The sequence below is a fragment of the Equus asinus genome, chromosome 27 (assembly GCF_041296235.1).
Source record: "Equus asinus isolate D_3611 breed Donkey chromosome 27, EquAss-T2T_v2, whole genome shotgun sequence".
Taxonomy (NCBI): domain Eukaryota; kingdom Metazoa; phylum Chordata; class Mammalia; order Perissodactyla; family Equidae; genus Equus; species Equus asinus.
Genome location: NC_091816.1, coordinates 3,411,100 through 3,436,341, shown reverse-complemented (window position 1 = coordinate 3,436,341; position 25,242 = coordinate 3,411,100). Strand labels below are relative to the sequence as shown.

Sequence of the window (25,242 nt, the reverse complement as noted above, 5' to 3'; positions counted from 1 at the left end):
GCAGAAGGTGGGCATCTACGGTGCAGTGTGCACCCAGCAGAGGCGCCAGGATGCACCGCAGAGAGAGGCGGGGTTGACTGCACTGCTGCCTCCTGCCCGAACAGTACACTGGCCTCCACCCCCACCCCCTTCCCTTCAGAGAAAGGGCCTCTGCAGGATGCGCTCAGATCAGCACTCAAAACGAAAACCCCAACACTGATGTTCCATCTCAGGCTGGGGTTTTTTGTACCATTTAGCACAGGAGGAGAAAAAGAAGGCAAAGAAAGCAAGTGCTTAAGTCAGCAATTCACAAAGTTGTCCGCTAACCACAACACTTGAATTTCACCCAGCCCTTTATCACTGTCTCAGTGGTATTTAAAAAAAAAAGGAAAACTTTCAAAACTGCAGACTTACAGTTCTGCCTTCAGTGCACTAATTAGAACCACGTCTCCTTCCTGCCCGGCCCCGCCTCACACGGCTGCTGCGAGACCGGGAGGTGAAGGCGCCTGGATTCCAAGCCTGAAGCCAGGCTGTGCGCCGTTCCCTTGCCCTCTGACTTCGACGCTTTGCCACCAGACTGGAGTCTCCTCCCCACGTCGAGCTGCTGAAACCTTCATCACTCTGCAGAGCACGGCTCTCCTCCTCTGGGAGTCCGGCCTGGTAAGCCACACACCCCGCACCCAGCCCCCCACAACACAGCACCAGCATCTGTCCAGGCGTGAGGTGGCTCTGACCTCACACTTGGGACAACCTGACGTGTATGACAAGTGTGCAGGCGCTCACTACTGCCCTCCAGGAGCCGCCGTGCCGGCGCAGAGACAGCGCCGTTCCTCCTGGTGTTCCCGGGCCCCAGCTCAGCACCTCGCACATTCTGAAAGCACAGGACACGCCCAGGGAATTGCAGAGAACACAACTGAGCTCAGCTGCATTGTCACCTGTCCTTTCTCAGAGAACGCAGGGAGTGGGACAGGACCAAGGAAAGTGGTATTTGGGGAATTTCCTAAATAATAGGGTCTAAGTATTGCAGCTGGACAAATTAATTACATAACTTCTCTGAGGCACACGCTCCTCAAAGGACAAGTGCAAAATCGCAATGTCTCCCACGTGAGAGTCGTTAAAAGAAGGATTTGAGGTGATGCATATAAAGATTGGCGCTTGGTCCCAGATAAATGGCAGCAGTTGCCATAAATAAGAACTTGCGTGGAGCAGCATACCAGGCAGGGAGGCGAGTGGTTGGCCAGTCCCACACTCCTCACCTGCAACATCCTCCATGTTGAGATCCGTCTCTCGGTAAGTACACTCCAACAGGCAGCCTTTGGACATGGGGTAAGACCCCAAAGTCCAGGCCAAAGCCTTCCAAGGGGGTAGCCAGGTGGGACATGGGTGAGCGTGCCAAGGGTGCTAGCTCCTACGGGAGGTGGTGTGAGCGGTCCAAGGTTTTCACCCTCTCCAGGGTCTTGCCTCCTGAGCTCAGCTGCACAGCAGGGGAACAACAGGGAACAACCCTTTCCCCCTCTCCACCCGCCTCCTCTGCCTCTTCCGGGTCGGTGCAAGTCTTCAAAGAACTTTAAATCCAAGCTTGAAGCAGGGCAGCTGCTCCTCAGAGACCTCATCTGCAAGTTAACGCCCCACACGCTTCTTAGGAAGAACTTTCTGGTGTTCTCTTCCTCCTCCCCTGGCAACTGTTTATCAGCCCCACAGTGGGATGTGTTCTTGCCAACCTGCACGGCTCTGTTCCACGGTCCTAACGCCAGGCTGTTAATGTATGACAACCCACAGCGGGCAGGACATCTTATTTTTCAAGCCCTGCTTACAAGCTATATGAAAAAAGATGTTGCTGAAAAGCAGGAAATAACACTTAGAAACCAATAAACATCTCTACTCTCTGCCGTGAAGAGCTGCCTGGAGTTTCCACATGCTGCATAAATCCACCCTGTTTGAGAGCCACCGAGATCCCTGATGACGCACCTCCTAATCCCAGTCACTTCCAACTTCTGCTGGCTCTGACACGGGGAAATTCACTGACAACACCGATAATTCGTGCCTGCCTTCCCACAGCAGCACTCGCCGAGACGAATTCTCCCCTACCTTTGCTGCTGCTATTTCTCAACACTACTTCCGAGGGCTGCATCCTGGGCCAACACAGTGTTTTGTCAGTGAAAAAACAGCAGCTAATATTATAGGCAATTTTAGTGCACAGCCCTCCCTCCACACCCCCTGCTCCGCTCCAGGCTTCTGAACTGCTTCTGCCGCTTAGGGAGTTTTTTCAGACCAAAGTGTCTCAAATGACTGTGAACAGGACAGTTCCCAGCTTACCTTGCCTTCAGCATCCAGCCTAGCTTATCTCTTCCTGTGTCTGTCTGCATCTGTCTCTCAATAGACAGACAGATAGACAGAAAGACAGATGGATGATAGTAAATAGATAATCAAAAACTCTTTCTATTTCTCTCCCTCTAATACATGGACAGAGGCAGATATGTATTATGCCTCATGTATATGGAAAGAGAGAAACAAAGAGTCAGACGAGAAGGGAAACAGAGCTTCTCCTTTACTGTAAATTTACAGATTTTTCCCCTTTACCATTGGAGCTTCCTCCTGGGGCCTCTGAGGGCTCTCCTAAATGGATTTCAATTTGAATACACAAAATAAAGACAGCTATTCAAACAGTTAAAAGTATTTAAAAAATTTTAAAACCACCACCAAGATACCTGGAAAATGGATACACCAATCATTCAGTCAATCAATCTAGTGATCATCTTAATAATCGAAATCATTGGCTGACCAACTCTCGCGATCATTGGCACAAAAGCAATGTAAAAGTATTAAGCCCGGAAAGAAGTAATCGAATGGTGGGCTCCAAAATGCAACATAGTTTCAACCAGTGTTTCTCAAATGTGAGTAAAAGAAGAAATTCTCAAGCATCCACAAGAACAGAATTCTTAAGGATGACTGCTGTCTGAGAAACAATAAGTTAATAATCTGAAGTCTTATTCTATAAAAATATATTTTAATTGTTATCATAGAAACAGGGAACATTTCATCTTTATACCTGGAAAATATAAGCATTAAAAATTATCACTAGGGGGCCAGCCCCAGTGGTATAGTGGTTAAGTTCACATGCTGAATTTCGGCAGCCTGGGGTTCATGGGCTCAGATCCTGGGCATGGGCCTACACACCACTCAAGCCATGCTGTGGCAGCATCCCACATACCAAATAGAGGAAGATAGGCACAGATGTTAGCTCAGGGACAATCTTCCTCAAGTAGAAAGAGAAAGATTGGAAATGGAATTAGCTTAGGACCAATCTTACTTACCAAAAAAAAAAAATTATTGTTAAAATTTTTTGAACTAAAAGAATTTGTAGAATCTCAAGACTGCATCCATGTACACAGTGTGAGAAACACCCTTCTAAGGGACATGTGTCTGGACAGCTCAAGGAGCTACAAACCCCTAAGCCTGCAAGGAACCAAACCTGAGCATTGCTTTCAGGGGTTTGCTTTGTTTCTTTGTTTCTATCAGGGTATTACAAATGACTTTATTTCCTGAAGACATGGGTAAGTACTCCCTCACAATCACACATGTGACAAATGTCTGAGTACAAAAGAACAAGAGTTCCTGAAGTGTGACCCTGAGCACCCTTAATTCTGGCGAGGTGCTGCCACAATCAGGGCTCTGTTCTGCATGCTAAAAAACCACCTGTCGCCTCTGTAATTATTGAATATTAATAATCCATATCGAGACTATAGAAAAGACATAGGCAGTTCTTTTTATTATTTTCACATTTCATTAAATAGAGAAGAATGCGTCAAACTGCATTTTCTTTCTACCCGAGTCCTCCTCGATCTCTGTGATGAAGAGCACATGCCCACGTTTACGCCCTTCCCAGGTCTGGGCTTGTCCTTTCTGCTCCCGTCTTTACTCCCTACCAGAAATGGATGCAGGATCTTTGTCTTTTCCCCCAGGGATCCCTGTAGAGCAGCAAAATGGAATCTACTGTGGTGCATATATACAATGTAGATGCTCAAAAAATATGTTGGGAGAATAATGGAGGCCAACATCAGGGTTTCCATCATCACACTCCTAACTCGGAAGAAAATGCTTGCAAATAGTTGCAGGTTACCTGCCTCTCCAAATCGTGGACTCCTCGGATGGCCTAAATATAGGAGCACAAACCAGTGTGTCCTCTGGTATACCACTGCAACAAAAACAAGCTGAAGAGACCTGCCATTTCCCAGATGAACACCCCTGAGGGCAGGATAAGACCATCTTGATTCTGGAGTCAAGCCTAACAGGCTGAGCTTGCTGAACGGGGGGAAGAAACTATCCTCTAGGCGTTTCATGTCTTCTAAAGCTTTAAGGGATGGTCCTGGGCATATGACCTAGCGTGGCTCTTTATTTTTACTAAACAGAGAATGTGGATCTCTGCCACATTAATATTTTAGCTACAAGATTGCTTTTCTGAACAAACACGTTTTGCTCTTTAAGTTATAACACAGTAAACACTACTTCGTACGCCTTTACTCAGAAAATATTTCATGAAAAATTCTAAATGCCGTAGAGACCCAGTGCCATCAGATTAACTCTGAAACTTTGTTTCCTCTTCAGCAAAATCAGAATATTGATTAGTCATGAAACACCACCACCGTTCTCTTAGCTCAGGTACAACAAGCCGGTCCACAGACATTTTGGGTCTCAAAGTACTACAGCCAAGGGGTACCAGGCTTTTTTAGTGCCCTCTGCTTATTCAGCACTTATACTCTTAATTATTTCTTCCAAACGTGGTCTTCTCACTACTCACAGTCCCAGAGCAAACTAAACTAATTAATTCCTTGCACGGTGACACAATCAGATTAAAACAGCCTTTAAACTAAGAAAACCTCGTTACCTTATAGCTTACTAGGACGACCTTGCAGCTTACTATGACGACCTTGTAGCTTACTGTGACACGGATTTGGACAGGGTACAGGTCAAGTCAGGCCTCTGGATCATCAGAATTACATCAATTGAAAATCAGAAACAAGGCAAAAGCAGCCAAGAAGGCAGGGGTTAGACATGTCCCTAGCAAAAGACAGGGTCCATTAGAACACTCCGCTTTCTCCTAAGAAAGTAAAACATTTTTTTCTTTAGATCGAAGGCGACTACTACGCAAGCACCTGAAACAATAAAAGGTTCAATAAAGAACGTTAAAGCACTTAGCAAAGAAAATGTGGTAATGAAAAAGCAGCTTAAGGGTGAAATTGGAAAAAAAAAGACAGCATATTTTGGCTTTTTATTACAGGATATATAAGAGACAGCTTGGCAGTAAATGTTAACATCTTTCTAATGGTTGGGAATGCAGTTGTACCAAGCTGAAAACTCACCTTGACTTATTGACACAGCTGAGTGTTAAGCTACCTTGCTCATCCCCCGAGGAAATGCACCGACAGCACAACAGAGCCCAGCCTCACTCAATACATGGAGGCGCTGTGAGCCACTGTCACATGGCCACGTCAGGCATTTTCACCCAGGGGAGGCAACAGGAAAACAGATGGGAAGGGCAAGAAAATCAGTAAAGAGGAGAAAAAAGGCAAAAGTATAAAAGTGGAGGCCAGAAAAAAACAACCTTCAATAGGGTGTTTATCCTAAATATCAATTAAAAAACTGGTATTCCTTACGCCCCTCTAGGTTGAAATGCAGTGAGGAAAAAAAGAAATCACCAGCATGGCCCTGTCCTCAACTAGATCACAATTTAGTTGAAGCGTCATGGTTAAACTTTGGCAAAATAGTAGAAAGGAATAAATATAACATTAGGAACTAAATTCACAACAATTTTATGTGTGCTCATGTGTTATATGTTTATTAAATTACATTTCTCTGAAATGTTTATACAGAAATGGGTTTAAAATTGAAGAAATGGGTAGAAATCACTGCTTCAAGATAAGATGATGATGCTCTAAAGATATTAATTCTCTTCCAATTAATTCTTAAATCTGATGGAATTCCAATCAAAATATCAACTGAATTTGTGAGCTTATCCAATTATTTGTATAACAACCATGACAACAACATTATAAACTGCACAAATAGCTGTTAACTCTGCAATAAAACAGGAAAGAATATGACGTCGCTCTCAGACACTGAGACATGACACCAGGCATAGTAATTAAATACAGTATGAACTGGCCCGATAAAGGCAGAGTCACAGAACAGAATAGATAGGTCCGATTCAGGGTCAAGTACACGCAGAAAATTAACATATGATAAAGGTGACACCCAAAATTATGGGGAAAGAATGGACTGCAGATGGTGGTAGGAAAACAGGTTCACCATACAGAGGAAAATCAAAGCAGATGCCTACCTCAAACAACATATAGAGGTATGCTCCTGTGGGGGCCTGGAATTGGCCACCCCAAGATATGTCTCTTTGGCATGATGATTATTTGAGGCTGGTTACTTTGCAGACTGGAAAGCAACTGAAAAGTAGAATCTACTTACCCTTTGTAAGAGACATTTACATTGTAAAGGAACTCTCCATCTGTAGAAATATCTCCCTCTCTACCAGGAAGAAGGGGAGATGACCTTATCTCTAGAAACTCTTAATCAACGGGGAAGGCAAGGACTTAAATCTGCATTTGTTTATTGTGCGTGTCTGGTAACCTCCTGTAACTGACTTCCCTCCCCCTCCCAACATTGGCATTTCTTTAAGGATTAAGCATCTTTCCTTAGGCTAGGAACTGATTGCTGCGCTCACCTGTGACCACTCAGCTCAAGACAATAGACTTGTCTCCTGCTGAGACCTCCAAGATAGCAGACCCACTACCTGCTGTGTCCATCAAGCGCTGTGCCAACAGGGCAATCTTGTGACTATTGTGGGAGGGACATTTCAATCATATGTGAAACATCCTGTTTGGGGGTATATAACCACTATGTGCATCCCACTTCTTCGGTGCCCTTTCTTCCTTTGGGAAGAAAGGCCCTGGGCCGTGGTCCTCATAAAGCTTTGTTTAATTTTCTCCTGCTATTCTGTCTCATGTTAATTTAATTCATTCTCCGGCCAGACGAACCCAGAGAAGGTAGAGGAAATGTCTTTCTCCCCTACACTCCAAATAGAGTTATAGACATTAATGTGAAAAACAGAAGTGTGAAATTAATAGAAGCAAGCACACTTCACATTTTTGTGATCTAGCGATAGGAAGAATTTCTTAAACAAACTGCAAGGCAAACAGTTTATTAAATTTATCACATAAAAATTAACAAGCTTAACAAAAATCTTAATAAAGGGCATCATGAACAGATACAATAAGATGACAGAATGGGAGACGATATTTCCAATGTCTAAATCCAAGAAGAACTTTACAAAGAAATAAAAAAGAAAAATACAAGAATATTAGTAGAAAAATTGACAAAGTATATGAACAGAAATCACACACAAAAAGGAAAACAAGAGCTAATAAGTATACAAAAAATTGTTCAAACTTCAAAATAATTAGAGAAACGCAATTTAAAATAACAAGATATCAAATATCAACCAGATTAGAAAAAAATGAGAAAGCTGAACAGTCAACAGTTGGCAGAGATGTGGATATGGGAATCCTCATGCACTAACCCTCTACTGAGCAAGGCTTAGTCAAATTACTAATAATACGGCTTATGATGCAGAAGTTCCACTCTTGTCTGTAGATCCGTCGTGGATAAATTCACACACAGATTCTTTAGGAAACGTGTAAGGATGTTTGTCACAGCACTGCTTAGGTTAGTGGGGCACTGGGAGCAATCTGAGTACCCATCCCTAAGCCACAGGAAAATCAGAATGCGACAGATGGTCACTCACTATGGAATGTCGTGCAGCGGTTAGACATACATGTAGGAACATGGATGGTTCTTAGAAACACAGTGTTGAGTGAAATGACCATATCAAACCATAATGCCGTTTGTATAACTTAAAAATAAATGCCTGCATGGTGCCTAGTGACTTCCTTCCAAAGAGGGCAATATGCGACTGGAGGGGAAAAAGTAACTTTTCAGTAAGAGACCTGACAAACACTCCCTCAAGCTAGGAGATCAAGGTCAACATCAACAGCAGTAAGTAATGTTGATAACAGCACCCCTGAGATGATGTGGTGAGAATGGCGCTTTACCTCTGTGATCTCCTCCCCCTAAGAATGCAAAAACCCCAGTGTAATCGTGAAAAAAAATCAAATAAATCATTCTACTAAACACCTAAGCAGTCATCCTCGAATTGGCAAGGTCGTCAGAACAAGGAAAGTCTGAGAAACTGTCACAGTCTAGAGGAGCCTAAGGAGTCAGGATGGCTAATGAGATGTGGCATCCTGCAACAGAAAAGGGACATTAGGTAAAAACTAAGGAAATCTAATAAAGTATGGACTTCACACATTATAATGCCTGTTATGTAATAGCAATAACGTATCAGTTTGGGTTCATTAGCTGTGACAAACGTACCTTAGTAATGCAAGATGTTAACAATATGGGAAACTGGGTCGGGGTATACAGAGACACTCCATGCTGTGTTTGCAACTTTTCTGTAAATCTAAAACTATATTTAAGTAAAACTTATTTTTAGATATACATGCCCACAAAGTAATACACATTGTAAACATACACAAATAAAAACCACGTCAACCCCAATAAACTGGTTACCTGTGGGGTTGCAGGGAGGATGGACATGAGGAGGGGGATAAAAGGAAAGGAGACCTCTACCCTTTCATATCACAGAAGAAGGAACCAAAGTCTGGCGGGGTTAAGCGACTTAGCCAAGAGTGTGCTTTCAATGCAGGCATTCTGACCTTGCGTACACCAAAAGCTCTTTTCATAACTCAGCCTGCTCTGCCTGCTCTGAGGATAAGGTGAGAGTGAATTTGCTCCACGGATAGGAAATGCAGAAGTTAGCAGATGAGTCAAAAGGGAGCATGAACTTTTCCATGAAGTGGAAAAAGAAGACGACGTTGCTTTGGGGCTTTAAAGCAAGTGACAGCATCCCAAAGGGCTCTGCAGGTTAGACGTGGGGGCTGGCTTGAGGGCCACAGACAACTGGGGAGTAAGACAAGGGGCATTATTTAGGGTCAAACCTGGAGAAGCTTAGTTTCCAGAAGATAAATAATTAAGAGTAAGTCAATAACTACAAGGAATTAATGAAAACAGGAATGGGTAGGATTTCTTGAACTAGAAGGCAGGGAAACTTCCCAGATCAGGGGCAAAGTTTGTGGCTGCAAGGTTAGGACAGGAGGAGGAATATTTGGGGTAGAGACAGAGAAGTGGTTTTATTCTATTTTTTCCTATTTTCTTTGTAAAATCTAAAAAGTTTCACACTGCCTACGGGGATTTCCAGGTGAAGGAAGGACTGTTTCTATGTTTGAATTAGTGGAGAGTGGATGTGAAAGCCATTCTAGCTGCTGGCATAGTGGTGGCAAAGTCTATCCCGGAGGCCAAGGAGACCCGAAGGACTGGGCCAGGAGAAAGGGGCAGCAGGCACAGGAGGGGGCAATTTGAAGGTGGTGTAACTACTTTCTGACTAGGTGTACTTCTGTCCCTATGTGATCCTCAGAGAAAGCGATGGAATTCAAAGTTAGAAAAGCTCTACTCAGAATTAAGTCATCTGGGTAAAAGCTAAAGAAACTAATTAAATTCTCAAATCACAGAGAAGGAGGAAAGCACGCTGTCGTCAACACTTCTCCAAACACTAGAAGAAATGCAGGGAGAGACACATGGCTGAGATCAACACCCAAACCCACTTACTTAGGTCATTAGCCTTTAAGAATTCCCTGTCTCCTAACATCTTTACAAAAAATCAACAAGCCCAGATGGCTAAGTGACCGGGAGGTTAGGAATGCATATGTTTCCACTGAATGCTGGGAATGGAAAGCTGGAAGACAAATTGTCACTGTCAATAACGAATCAGGACCGGCCGGGATCTGAAAAGCAACTGATCCATGCTGATCACTCAACGAGCGTTCACAGGGAGAAAGTCTTTTTCCTACCAGAGTTTTATCAAGGCTATCAAGGCGTTATCAGTCAATTCAATAAATATTTCTTTACAAATTATGATGCATTCATATAATGAAAATTTATGGAACAATTAAAACAAAAACTGGAGGGTATTGTGTGTTGCCACTTGCGAAAAATATATAAAAGGAAAAATTAAGTTGTATCTATATGTATATAATATTTCAAAGAAAACTGGTCTCATGGGTTTTATCTGAGAACTGGGTAGCTGAGAAATAGGAGGGAGACTTTCCACATTATACGCTCCTCCATACTTTGTGAATTTTGAATGATGTGAATTTACTACCTCTTCAAAAAAGGAATATAATGTTAAAATAAAGAAGATTAAATATTTAGGTATTTATACTCCAGTATTTTCTTCAAAGACTTTAAGAAGACATATTGAAATATATCCACATCTAATACAAAAAGATAAAATAAATAATTGAGAGATACGGATTTAAAGCAGAAGAGGAGAAAGACAATAATAACATCCAGAGGTAAAAAGAGCACCATAGATGCATACACAGATCCCGTCTCGTTCTGGACATGGCCATGGATCTGGTGGCCAAAGCAGAGCAGTGACACGATCAGAGTCCAGTGCCTGTAATGAGCCGGTCTCTCAGGAGAGGAACAGCTTTTCTTGCAAGGGATGGAAAAGAGAAATTTCTCTCAAACATCTATCTTTGGGAGACATTGAAACACCACAACCACAGCACGTGGTTGGGGAGCCCGGCTGAAGGCCGCTCTCAGACTCCCTGAGTGTGGAGTGGACAGGCCGGACACCGCCTCAGGGCCGCGGAGCTCAAGGTCTGAGAGACAGATGGTTGAGCCCGAAAAGGCAGCACAGAGAGGAAGCCTACAAGTCAGCACACAGGCTCCAAATTCCAACTGGAAAGTCTCTGTGCTTGACCAATTAAGTTGGGGAAAATGGAAAGAAAACCTTAATATGATAGCATATTATCTCTTTGTCTTTTAGACAAACAACACGTTTGCTTCAGTTTCCCACACAGCCCTGCAATGAAATAGCCATCTGCTTCATGGCGGCCCCCAGACACCTGATTTCCAGAATCGTTTTATTTCTTCATTTGCCAAGACCACTCCCTTTGGGAATCACAGCCTTTCCGCTCTTTCTTTTCCAACCCAGCTCCCCATCCCCAACATCCCCAAAGCAGGTCCTAGTCACCACGTCCCCTACAGTGTCACACACATACAGTGCACAGAGACAATGCTATGTGATCACCAAACTGGTTCCATTTTCCTCCTTGGCACCCAGGGAGCTACATTTCCCAGGCTCTCATACAACCCGACAAAAACATATGATCGAGTTCTGGTCAGTGGAATGGGGGTAGATACAATGTTGCCACTTCCAGGCCTAGCCCCTAAGATGTCCTGCACAATTGCCCAGATGGCCATCAGTCCTCCGGATGCCAACTGGATTTTGATACTTGGGACAATGTCAGGAGCTAAGATGGTGGAGCCTCTGCTGGCTTGAGTCTTAAACAATTATGTGTCATGAAATCTCCCTCTACTAACACACAATGGGCTGTAATGTGAGCAAGAAAGAATTTTTATTTCTAAGATGCTGAGATTTTTTGTTACTGCAGTTAGCCCACCTTGTCTAATATAGAAAACAGGTTTCTCGCATAACAAAAAACCTGAATATGTGATATTGACTTAGCAGATGGATAGTAAATGGGGAGAGAACAGACAGAGCAGATCCAGCTTATACAGTGGCAAAATATTGGCAAAACTGTTGCCCACAATACCATGGAAGGCAAACCACCTGCCTCCTGAGATTATAGTTCTAGAACTGGATGGTTCTATTCTAAGACATGGTTACAATTCTAAAAGAACTAGAAGACGATAGAAAAACAACACTGGATATGTATTGTTGGTGACTAATTGTTTGTTATTGATGTTTGGCCAGATTTTTCATGAAAGAAATAAGCTCAGAATATAACTGATAACACATTGACAGAGAGAAATAAAATGAAATAGAGTTATTGAAGAAATATGGGAATATTTTCAAGATCAGATACTGGATATCTAATATTATATAGTGCAAAGGTTAGAGAATTGGAAAAGCCATTTGCTAATTGCTTCCAGTCACCAAGAAGTGAGAGACGTGATTTTAGAAGACATCGTGTATTGAAGACCCAGTAAGACCTCTCGGTTGCACCCCGTGACTCAGGTCTTTGGCAAAAATCAGATTAAGGTTGTGGTCTTCCCACCTACTTTTAGACAACCTCATGGTGGCCACCATTAAACTGAAAAATAGAAAGAGGTGCAGAGGTGAGGACGCGATAAAATAAATAAACAGCTTTGAAATTGTGTCTAGGAAAGAACTGTATGGTCGAGACACATGGAGCTTTCTGAAAGAAAACAAATCAGAAGCCTTCTCTAACACTGAGAGAATTGTCTTACTAAAGTAATTACAATCCTGAATTAGGAAAGCTTTGAATACTCTGCAAGCCTTCAATCCACCTCAGGCAGGAAGTGGGCTATGAATGTCACGGTCCCCAGGGAGGACTCCAGGAGTGAATAGGACCCAAGACCCATTTCAGATGTGGCAAGCACAATAGACAGCGAAGAACCGTGCGGGGCAGAGCCACGGGTCATTGAGAAAAATGAACAAGAAAGTCCTTCCCAGGGAGGAAGATCAGCATCTATTGGGGAACTTCCCTCACTCCCTGGAAAGAGAGACTTCCCAGCACCCGCCCTGCAGGAGGCCAGCTTTGCTATGGGCCAGCGATCACTTTGTCTTCTTTTCTTCCTTTCGCTGAAAGAGAAAGGTTACCGCTGTCATCCCCACTGTAAAGTGTAGGAGGAGGAGCGGAAACATTTCTCTTTTGCTCATAGGTTGCTGATGCAAGAAATCACATCCACATCTGATAGGGCCTCTCTATCACCCCAATGGATATTTCGTGACCAGAGGGGTAGACTATGGCAGAGATGATCCTGCATGTTTGTTGGACTCACTTCATTTTCTGATACATTTAAATTACATTTCCCAACATCCCCTGCAGTTAGATGGGACCATGTGGAATGTGGTCTGGCTCCTAGAATCCACTGAGCGATGTCAGATGCTCCCAGCAAATGAGAACCCCTGCTGCAGAGCAGGCTCTGCCCACTCCTAACCAATGAGCACTGAGCACACACAACATCTGACAATCATCCTTAGCCAATGAGCGTGTTGTCCCAAGTTGAGTGTGTTCTTTAGCCTACTGTTGTTTACTTCATTGTAGCCTTTCTATGAACCATTCATTTTGTGTTCCAGTGAACTATTTTGACTAATAATAACTTACAAGAGAGAAAAGAACTGGACCTGCTGGAAGAAAACAACAGAAATATATAAAAATAGAAATTTTACAGAAGTGGAAGAGTCTTTAATGAAACTCTTTAAGAAACAGGTTAAAGACTGTCAGACAATCAGAGCTGGGCTGAAGTCCTCTGATATTATGAAGGGTAACAAGAATTGCTTTAGCCTGGGCAAACGCAGCAAGAATTGTATTAACAGCATCCGGGACAAATTAAGTGTGTCATGACTTCAAGAGATTTGAAGAGAATGAAACAGTGATTCTCAATGTACAGTACAAAGAAGCCATCTCCACAGCAATCCCACTATTGACATCTGTTATTGTCCTCACCCAGTCAGTGCTGGCACCTCCAGGAGCACAGCACCTGCAATACCCCGGACAGCTGTGCATCCAGTGAGCCCCAACAGTACTCAAGTCCAGTGAGCACAGGGCCTGGCTGGACTGCCAGGCTGCAGACACACAGCATGGTATTGACCCACAACCCTCGCACCCAGGAAAGGAGGTGTTCAGCCTGCATGCTTACTCAGGCAATTTGCAAAAAGAAAAAGAAACATTGAGAAGGCAAGAGAGACTCAGGGAGAAAAGGCAATGAAGGCATGAGTAGCAACAGAAAGTATGAAACTTTAATCAGCACATATTAGGGACCTTAACTTTCACCTTATTGTCTCCACCCACCAAGCACTTACATCCCATCTACTGCTAGACTGACAGAGACCAGAAGAGCACCCTTTGGCTATTCTGCTGAGTTAAATGGAAGCTAGAGAAGGCCATAGTTCTCTCGGAAGGCAATTAAAACAGGTGAAACAGGAAAAATCCCTTTCAGCATGCCTCTGTAGGCCCATTGCACCTGCTGCCACACCGATGCCAGAACAATACTGCATTCTGCTGTTCCCAGGTGGGCCAGTGGGGTTCATTTACCAGGCCTGACTTGACTTCAAGATTCAGAAAGGTCTGAAGAGTTTCCCATCAGTTTACAGAAGTGTCTTTTCTATAACGACAAAACCAGTGCCTATAGCCTGACGGCTGACTCCAGAGCACAGACTGCCTGCCAACGCACAGCAACGCCTCTTCTGGTGCACCCATCGCTGCTTCCGTTAGACTTGCCCGGCTGCTCCCCTCCTCCAGTCCCCATCCCCCAGCCTCTTCATCAAGCTGTAAGTGCCAATGAGCAACAGCCATGGACAAAGCTCTCCGGCGGGTGCTGTGGAAATAAATAAAAAAACTCCATGCATGGCTCCTGCCTGCCCTCAGGAAGCTTACAATTTTGTTTGGAGGTGCATCTGAGCCACTGATTTCACAAGGAGCAATTCATTAGACACAGGCCACGGAAACACCAGGGATATTAGGGTTCACCAGAAGGGCAAGAACCGGGCTGGTGCTTTTCTGGCTGGCTTCATTGGGCCTGCAGAACAGGAGTTCTCTCTCTCCTTCTAGATCTGCTCATTCATCTTCTTCCTTTAACTTTACTCGTCTTTCTGTCCTTTGGTTTCATTTCTCACGGTCTTCCCTATACAAATCCTCTTCTTCCTACATGCCAGAAAACCACCCCTTCACTCATGCAAGCAACTCTTCCTCTTTGCAGAAAATTATTCTTTAGCCACTTGAAACTCCAGCAAATTCCTCAAGTGGCCTCGCGGGGAAACTGTCTAACGTCTGTACCACTCAGGCTCTTGCATTTGAAAGCTTCTCTTTTCCTCTTCTTCTGCTTGTTCTATTGATTCAGACTATTCATCCAGTGAGCAGAGACAACATCTAATTATATTTTCCACCAAAACATTAACATGTTGTTAATGCTTAGCAAGTAAGCAAAATAATAACATGCTTATGGTTCCCCTTTGTTCACCTCAAGACTTCATAGGCGAAAAGAGATTTTTAAAGTCTAGCATGGAAGGCTTTGGTCCATTAGACACACATTAGCTTTTCTTTGTAGAGGTCCTCCTATACAAAGGGTCAGCCTTTTAACGGGGCATAGAGCCGTTAGGCATTAACCCATCTCTTGTGTTTTTCTCTCCTACTTCAGAGAACTAGCACACTAGTCTCATGGCAAAAATCACAGCAAAAGCTATTCTTTTCTCAAGAAGACACCTTGACCACCACTAACAGACTGTCATTCAGAAATGCTCTATTATATTGTTATGCTCCCAAAAGCTTGAGAGCCTCACAAGACTCCAAATTCCCCTGTCCTTTCACCCTCAGCCCCATGCCTGCACCTCCTCCAGGCCAGCCTCCTCAGTACTCCTTGGAGACACCAAGGCCTTTCAATCCAGCAACTCCTGAACAACCCATCCATGGAGGCCTAGATAATTCACGACGTTCCCAACAAATCTTTCCTGACCATAACAGCTCTTGGTGATGACTCGCTCTTTTGAAATTGGAATGTGCAAAGATCTAAAAAGTTAACAGCATGGTATAGCTTATATCAGAAAGCCAAATGGGCAGAAGAACTAACACTGTTTACATCAAACTAGATCAGCAGCTCCTTAAAAGCAGGCAGCAGAATTGTACAGATGTTCTTGGTATCACACAAATATTTATACCACACTGAACTATTCATGGCTCTTTCTCGCAACAAAGTTTATGAGCTTCTTGGGGAAGACACTATTTCTCATATAGCTTCAGAATCACCTGCAATAACTAACACAAATTGTGCTGGACATGCAGAAAGTCCACAGTGGATTCTCACTTATTTGTCCCATAGGGAAGCTGGGAATATTATCTGGCTGACTCGAAGAGTAAAATCATACTAAACCTACAAATCAGTGATAGGGCATTCAGAATGAGTGTGACAACCTTTGCTATGAACTGAGTGGGATTTTGAACTCGTAAAGACTTACTCTATATGCAATTTCACCAGAGAGGCTAGATTAATAGAATCAGAATATCAGTTCTCAAGTGGCCTTCCAGTTCATCTGATGAAAGCCATCCTCTTCATCTCTCTTACAGATGAAGAAGTTCTGGGGAAGTACCAAACCTGGGAGACAGAGATCATCGCATAAGGTGTCTTCAGTCCTGACCATGCCTTTTCACACGCCCAGCAGCTTTGCAGCAAGAACACACTTGCTCTCTCTCATTGAAGGAAGTGCCCCTGGAGGCAGGGAGTGACCCATCACTCAGAGTTCCCATCCAGGGATAAGAGGCACGTGTTTAATGTTGTTCCAGTGATGTGTGACACTGTTAATTGCAGCTCTACTGTAATTGTTTTCTTTTCCATGTCATCCATGCTACATGCGACAAATACTAACACATCCTCTAAACAATTAAATTGTGCCAGGCAAGGGTACAGGGTGATGACAGGAAAACTTGAGTTCAAATAACTAAATCCTTAACTGAGCAACTAAGATTTTTTCCTTTAAAATTTTTTTTGTTGTTTTCTATTTTCTGACATTACTTTTCTAGCTCAGGTAACAAACAGCAGTACTGGCAGTGTCACCAGCCTCTTTTTTGTAAACAACGCTAACAGAACATCTCTGATGCACAGGCTCTGTTCCAGGAATTATCAAAACTCAAGTGAATAAAACTCTTTTTCTGTTCCCAAGGATCTAGTAAAGGAATTAAAAATGAACACAAAAAGTCTAATAAAGGACTAATAGGAGGCTATGGAATTTCAGAGCAGGGGCAAATTCCCTGGTTTTCCTTAACTGAGGAAATCATATTAATAAAACCATATGTGTTTATAAAGCAATATCCACAGAAATTAGAAAGTTCTTATTAAAGTTCTTTATTTCAAAAGATGGATATCTTCCATTTTAGATAATTCTTTTGAGTTCACACTTACTTCTAACACTTGATTGCCTATTAATAAAAGAATATGCTAACTTTTTTCACAGACGCTGATTTTTAAGTTTTCTCTGAAAAGCAAGTTTTATTTGCCTTCGTCAAAATAAGTCAGATGGAGAAAGACAAATACCATTTGATTTCACTCATACATGGAAGATAAACAAACAAACAGACAAACACATAGATACAGAGAACAGATTAGTGGTTACCAGAGGGGAAGGGGGGCGGGGGTGGGTGAAAGAGATAAAGGGGGACGTTTGTATGGTGATGGATGGAAACTAGACTTTTGGTGGTGAGCACAATGTATTCTACACAGAAGTCAAAATACAATGATGTACATGTGAAATTTATATAATGTTACACGCCAATACTATCTCAATATTAATAAGTAAAACTATATAATGGAGATAGCTGCACAACCCTGTAAATTTAATCAAAATCATTTAATTGTGCATGTAAAATGCGAATTTTATGCTATACAAATTATACCTCAATAAAAATGTTAAATAAAAAAATATTGCTGCAATGGAGTTAATATTGAAAAATAATATAATTTTGTATGTTTGGCACACTTTATAGCTTCCAAAGCATTTTCACAAATACCATTTCCATAGGTCTCATTTGGTCACCACAAAACCCAGAGGAGTTTGGTGAGTGACAGTAACAACTGGCATTTGTCAGACTCATCAGACAAAAAGAAAATTGCTGGCTAAGCCCTCCAATCTAAAATTACTTACAAGTTATTACACTTGAAAACTCATGTTCCCACTGGTACATGTTCTCTTGAAAAGCCAACACGCCCTGGGCAGCATGCAGCACCTGGGGGCCCGGCTTCCCCTTTTTGCCACGTGTGGCACCTTGTTCCCTCCTCAGACACTGGTCAACCTCTTTTCTCTCATCCTCATGTGTTCCCAATAGAGGATCAAAGAGCAGTCACTTGTGTTTCCATCCTAAAAAGCCAAAGCCACTGAATAATGTCCTTCAAGAGTATTTGGGCTTTAAAACTTTGTTATGACCCCACAGGGGAAGTCCTTTTGCTGATAAACACATTTAGGGCAGCGGCCATTAGGTGAATGGAATTTGGTGCTGAATCACTGAGGCTGCCACATTTCCCCCACAGTGATAAATAAAGGACCTCTGGGCTTATCTTCAGGGTCATAGAAGGCAAGAGAAGCTGGCATTAATGCATCCTGCCCTGTGTCCCTGAAAGGAACTTCAGGGATGAGCAATGACAGATTTAACAAGTAGAGAAAGCCCACTGAGTCTCCAGGGGCTGAGTTACAAAAGAAAAAACAGAATCTGGGATGTAGCCAGGGTCTGAGAGTGATGTCCCAGCCCTCACTCCCAACCCCACACATACACGTGGTCCTGGCCTGAGCCCAGACCAGAAAGGCTCCAGCCTTGTTGTTCTTAAAGAATCTGCCCCAAGTCCAGGGGCGGGTATCCTCAAGTCCTACAACCCTGACCACGCTACTCTTTCTTCCATTTGAAAACAGTGAGTGGGGAAAGCTGTCCTTACCTCGTAATGAGCCACGCGCTGAGACTCGGATATCAGTTGTGCACTGCACACCTTGCAGTAACTGTCTGTAAACAAATCCTGATCGATATCGGAGGACTTCATCAGGCTAAAGGAGAATCAACAAAAAAGAAAAGAAAAATGAGCCCACTGCTTTGGTGTTTATGCCGGATATTAAGCATGTGAAAAGCCAGGTGCGCAGGAACAGATCTGAGGATGGTAACAGTGGGCGAGATCTCCCTAAACCTTTGGTGTCACCATGGCAAGTAACCATAGTAAGTGTATAGTTTATAATTTTCTCACAAATGCCCAATAAAATTGCTGGTACCCTAAAAATAGAAATCCAGCTTTAGTTTTCTCTGTTTGACAAATCAGACATATCAAATGCATTGTCAAGGGTTTATGTAGAGGATATTTTCACATAGGATTATATTAACAAAACACTGCAAGCATCCAATATATCCAACAATAGGAAATAGGTTAAATGAACTTTGATACAGCCACATACTAGACTACTGACTCCTAAATTCAAATCAAATTCTTCTTTAAAAGAACATTTAGTGAAATAAGAAAAATTTACCATTACCAACAAAGGAAGTTTACAAATCAATTTATAGAAATATAATTTTGTATATATATAAAAATATATATATTTGTATTTAAAACAAATATAAATTTGTTTTAAAGTGTGTATAGGTGCATAGAAACACATTTTAGGAAGTTTTAACAAAATTTTAATAGCAGTTATCTTTGGGAGATTATAAGTAATTGCTCACGTAATTTTCTTTATTTTTAAATTTTCTACAATGAACATTATTACATTTCTAAGAATACAAATTAGCTTTGTCAAGAGTCTTATAAGCAATATAAAATCTAGTTTTGAGTTCAATAGACATACTTAGAAAATTAAAAAGTAAAATTACAAAATTGAACTAAACTATAACTTTCCTTGCAAACTTATACCTTGTCAAGTGAGGAACCCTCACTTTTCCTGCCGACTCTTCTATGTGTAGGATTGCTGAAATTCACAAAGACCACTTCCACCACCCCACACCACAACTGAGCCCACAGAGGGAAACAAACACATCCTCAAATTCCAAACTCTGGATCAAAATACAGCCAAGAGCCTCAAGCTTGTGAAAGTGATCTGTCACAAAGGTGTCTTATAGCAACGGGAGTGTAATGTCACCACCCTAGAAACACACACCAGCTCAATGGAATGCTTCCTCCAAGCCACGAACTCCACTCTGTTTTGCCTCCTGCCTGCCAGGCAAACAGTAAGAACTGTGCTGGCCAGCATGCATAGGAGAGGCAGGAGACTCTCAGACAAGAGAAACACAGTGGGCACCTTGGAGTTCATCTTACTCCAAAGCCCTCGTTTTACGCATGAGATGGTCTGAAGTCACACTGTTGATTATTGGCATGGTCATAAATAGTGCTGAGCTTGCATGATTCCAATATCCACACTCCAGACCCATCCCCAGTCTAACGCTACCTGCCAACTGTGATGTGGGCTGAGGCAGTAAACCCTGTAGGTCTCAGTGTCCTCCCTATAAAAATTGAGATAATAATATTTGCCATTCTTCCTTAGAGAACTATGGTGAAGATCAAAATGAGAAATATAGGAGAAGATACTATATAAACTGTAAAACGGTATTCCTTTGAAAGGGTTCATTATTACATTTTTAATGATATCCTAACGTTGGGTAAGATGTTGGCCAGGTCTTGACCAATGCAACAAAATGAAGGATTGTGGCCCATTTTAAGTGATTTTTGAAACCATCTGAATAGCTGGGCCGCAAAGTAAAGTATCTGCCTGGAATAAAAGGCCGCCTGCCTCACCAGCTACATGCTCACTGTCTATCCTTGGCCTTGGTTGTAATGGTCCATTAGGGCATTTGTATTTAGCAATTCAAAAGGATTCAGTTTCTGCTCCTAAGAGACAACCTCTGGTTTTTCAATATCCTGAGTACCAAGAGCAATGTCAGATAATAAGGACCATGGACTCTCATAACTGAAGTGGACCTTTACTTCTGGAAGGATCCTTCCTGGCAGACAACCCAGCCACCTGGAGCCCAGCACCTGCAGTGCCTGGGTGCTTACTGCCTCCCATGGCAGCCTGCTCCAGAGAGTCTGACACCTCCAGGGGTTAGGTACATTTTTAGGCTGAGTCAAAATCTGTCCCACTGTGGATTTCATTCATTGATTCTGTCTTTGGGTACAACAGAGAACAAGTCTACTCTCCTTTCTCATGAGATATCCTCCCTCAACTGTTATGATAGCTCTCCTCTGTCTATTCCCAACCCCTGTCCTGCCTTATCATCTTGGACTGTGTCCATCTCTTTATGGGCCATCTTCAAAAGGAGTGACAGAACAGAATGAAACACTCCAGATACAGTCTAACCAGGGCAGAGGATCACAAATCCAAATGACCATCCAGAACATAATTGTCATTTGTAATGATCTGTAGTCACATCTTGGAAAGCAAATGGAGAAGAGGTGTTTTGATGATGGGAAAATGCAGTACAACATTTCGAAATGTCAAATGGGAGAAGAAAACTTACTAAGTTGTATTTTTGAAGCTAAGCTCCTGTAAGTAGTTGTGTTTAAATATTATCATGTTCCCTGCTATTTCTAATAAAGAAGTGCACAAAAATAGATTCATGGGTGACCTGGTTAATAGGAATCTCCAAACTCACTGCACACTCCTTCCTCATTATACAACTGACTGCAGAAATCAAACACTGTGAAAGGATATTCAAGGTAGACGGCAGGCCGAGCGGGGCCCGTAGGAGTCTGAGTCTCAGTAAAGCAGCTGTGCAGCAGAAATAGCTTTAAAGGCAGAATATAAAATGCGTATACTAAAAAAAAATTCAAAGGAAGAAGAGAATAGCATAGCTTTTCTCACTGTTTCATATAAGAATATTGATTTGAACAAGCCCATATGCAGTAAAAAGGCAATAAAGACCCCTCCAAAATCTGCAAGGGCGGAATAGAATACCTGAATAAGTTAAATTCCAGTGGGAGACAATTAGTGGACAAGTGTCAGCCTGGTTTGTGCATGAGGCCATTTCTCCAAGAAAAGAAAACTCTCTCTGTGTAGGTCACTTTTGACAACCAGAGAGCCTGATCTATGATTCAAAGAGCGGAATTCCCATGAGAGGAGGCTGCCATTTGCTCCTCTCGTCTGGCTTGTTTAGCATAGGATTCCCAGCTTCATTGGCCTTCGGAATTTCAGATGAGCTGGCAAGAAAAAGCAAGGGAAATATGACTAACTTTCATTAGCCTTGTCCATGGTCCTGAATCAGCAGCTAGAGCAGAGACAGGGCAGGGTTGTTGATCACTTACTGGTCAGTCCTACCGTCCCATTAAAGCCATCGTGCGGTGACCCCCCCACCTTGGAAACTTGCTGACTGTGCTACACTTTGAAGCTTTGGGACATTGTGAGGAGGGAAACAAGAGTAAGGGGAGGAAAGAGTTTGATTCGCTAGATCTGAAATTGATGTGAATGAAAGCTTCCTCATTGCTCCCCATCCTGACACATTCCAAATGGAACACTGAATAACCCATCACTCTTCAGTATTCACAGAGGACAGTGCTGCCTGTATTTTAGTCAAGAAGCCCAGAGTGGAAGTGGAGGCAGTATCTGAACAGGAATCTGATCAGATTCTCACTTGCTGTCCCAGGTCTCTACACACTAACAGGTCTGTTGACATGTGTAGCATGATGGTGTAAGACTCTGAGGTGTAGCTAGGAAAAACAATAAAGAAAACACAGAGGGAAGAGCCTTTGTTTATTCAATAATGTTTATTGATCATCTACTATGTGTGAGGCACAAGGATAACAGAAGGTACAACTCCTGTCTTCCAAATCTTTACGAGTCTTGAGTGAGAAGAGACATATGCACACAAACACCCAAGGCACGGGCAGCAAGGGTAATCTGGCTGGTAAAAAGTGCTACAGAATTTGAGAAGACAAGAGGGATTATAAGGAACTCTTCAAGAAGGTTCTATGGAGTTGATAATTTAAGCATGGATAGGATTAAAGTGGAGGGAAATGGGTTCCAACTCAAAAACTAATTCTTTTCCCTGGCGCAGAGAAAACCTTACTACCAGTAGACATGAGAAGATATATGCAAGGGGCATTGGTGGGGCCAACTTGAGATTATGCAACATAAGTAGAGGAGGCAGCAGAATACAAGGGAGAGAAGGGTACACAGAGCTCAAGACCAAGATGGAAAGAGAGAATGAGGGAGAACAGCCAGTTCTCAAAACGTTTCCCAAGGTGCAAGGAATGGCCTTTTTCAGGATCTTCAGATACAAATATGAAGCCTTCTTTTCTGCTTCTTTGTGCATCTCAAGAGCAGATTTCAGAGGCACAGGCTGAAAAGCCAGAGAAACATGAGACTTCATAGCAAAGAGTAATATTCTTCATTCCATTCCATTTCTGATAATGCTAAAATAGCTCTGACTCAAAGATCCCAAATCCCATGCAAGGCTCTTCAGAGGAAATAGACATTAGTTCAAATCCAGGTTGCTCACTTGCCAACTAGGTTTTTGAACAAGTTACATAGCCTCCCTCAGTCCTTGTTCTCGCATTTATGAACCAGGGGAACATCCTCACAGGGTTATTATGAAGATTAGAGCCAATAAAGATAAAAAGCATCTAAGACTGTGGCATATGGTAGACACTCAAAAGCAGATATTACCACTATTATGATGAATATTATTAATTTTGTATTATCATTATTCTTATTTTCAAGAGGGATGCTATAAATATTTAAGAAGAGAAATAAATAGAACCACATTAAAGACTAAGGGAGAGGATAACACAGTCGCTGTGTTGAACTCACAGCCTTTATTTCCATCATAGGCTTTCTCTTTTGTGTTAACAATATCATCCACAAAAATGGCTCATTTCCACTGAATTCCACCACCAACTGATACTCGGGCCTCATGCCTGTGAAGACCCCACGCTTCATGAACATGTGTCTATTTTTTGCTGTCAGCAGGTGCTGATACTGGCAATGGAGCAGATTGATGTGAGCTCCATCCCACCTTCTCTCTCGCCTACCAGTGCTCGTCCCACCATGACCTGCTTCATGGGGAACACAAAGGGAAGCCTGGATGTATGCCAGCTCTCTAGACCCACAGCCACTCACTGTGTGGCCCTGAGGTGGTCACAGCAGTCATGTTCTCCAGGGTGACATCTCCTCTGCCCAGTCCCTTGGGGAGAGAAGCCCTTGGTGCCCCACTAGTGGGTGTCCTGTCACAGTTTGGGGCATTTTCACTATAAGCTCACCTATAAGATCTAAAAACCTACTTTCTACCCACTCTCTCCCCTCACTAGCCCTTTAAAAACAGGATTTAAGACCCATGGCAATTTCAACCAAAGAGCCACTCTCGCTTTTAGGGGCACATTTCTGAATTTCTAAGCTGCCGCTCCATATGACTTTGTGAACTCGCCAGTTTCAGGAATTGTGTCTCCTCTAAAGATGCTCCCAACAGTGCCTGACCCTCATGAAAGCTCCAGACTCAGAAGGAACAAACATTTTGTCTTATTATTATAAATATGTTAAATGCTGCTCCTGAGCCCAGCTTAGCGTAAGGGCTTACCAGCTGATTTAATTTCCTCACAGAGACACGTAGAGTCATCAGCCTCATTTTCTAGATGAGAAAACTAAGGCTTAGGAGTTGAGTAGGTCCCCGAAGGTCACACAGCCTGTGAGTGGCAGTCAGCTGTCTAAGCCTTGGCTGACTCTGTGCCCATCAGCTTAGTCCTCACCCTGGGCCGCCTCCTGGAACTCAGCACTGCGAGCCCTTCAGTCTGTTCCCTACTGCCTCACTCTAGGGAGTGCCATAAAAATACTTAAAATGAAAGTGAAGGGCAGACATCTTGCCCAGAATTTCAGGCTGTGGCCTAAGAGCCCCAACTGTCCGGGTGGAGCCTGGGAAGCTATAACTGACCTCAGGGTCCAGACTGTCTTCCCTGCATTCATCTGAACCAACCCGGGTGCACTATCCTCTTCCCACACATTCTGGTTCTGCTTCGGCTGCACATCCAGATTTTCTGTGCCTCTGTCACCTGACTTACCCTCAGATTCAGCACCTAATTTCACCCTCACACTGAGCTGACACCCTGAAAAACCACAGCACCCTTCTGTCCAGTCTGACTCCTCTCCATCCAGTCCAGGACCCCCCACTATGCACCACATGCTCATTCTCACCCACACCAAAGGGCCTGGCTCCCAAGGACACCACTCTTGGCAGCTCTGACCCTCTGCTTCCCAGTGCCCCGTGTGGAGAGACTGGACTTCTGTCTCCTTCAATTTTGACCATCTGAATGGTAGACTAAAAACGCCACCAGTTAGGGCTGGCCATGTGGTGTAGTGGTTAAGTTTAGCGTGCTCCACTTTTGTGGCCCAGGTTCACAGGTCTGGATCCCAGGTGTGGACCTACACCACTCATCAGCCATGCTGTGGCAGCAACCCATATGTAAAGTGGAGGAAGATTGGCACAGAAGTTAGCTCAGAGCTAATCTTCCCTAAGCAAAAAACAAGGGAGAGTGGCAACAGATGTTATTTCAGAGCTAATCTTCCTCAGGAAAAAAAAAAATGCCACCAGTTATAATGAAGCATCCCCTGGTTATGAATGTGAAACAGATACGAGGCAT

The 25,242-nt window shown here is 43.1% G+C and overlaps 1 protein-coding gene across 1 annotated transcript in view; it reads right to left on the bottom strand.

Annotated features, from left to right (window-relative positions):
• Positions 1 to 25,242, bottom strand: part of ZMAT4 (zinc finger matrin-type 4) — a 319,392-nt gene that overhangs the window by 234,873 nt on the left and 59,277 nt on the right. The window contains exon 2 of the mRNA XM_070499975.1: positions 18,574 to 18,679. Coding sequence (XP_070356076.1) covers positions 18,574 to 18,675 — 102 coding nt within the window. The 5' untranslated portion in view covers positions 18,676 to 18,679. The remainder of the gene's footprint in view (positions 1 to 18,573; positions 18,680 to 25,242) is intronic.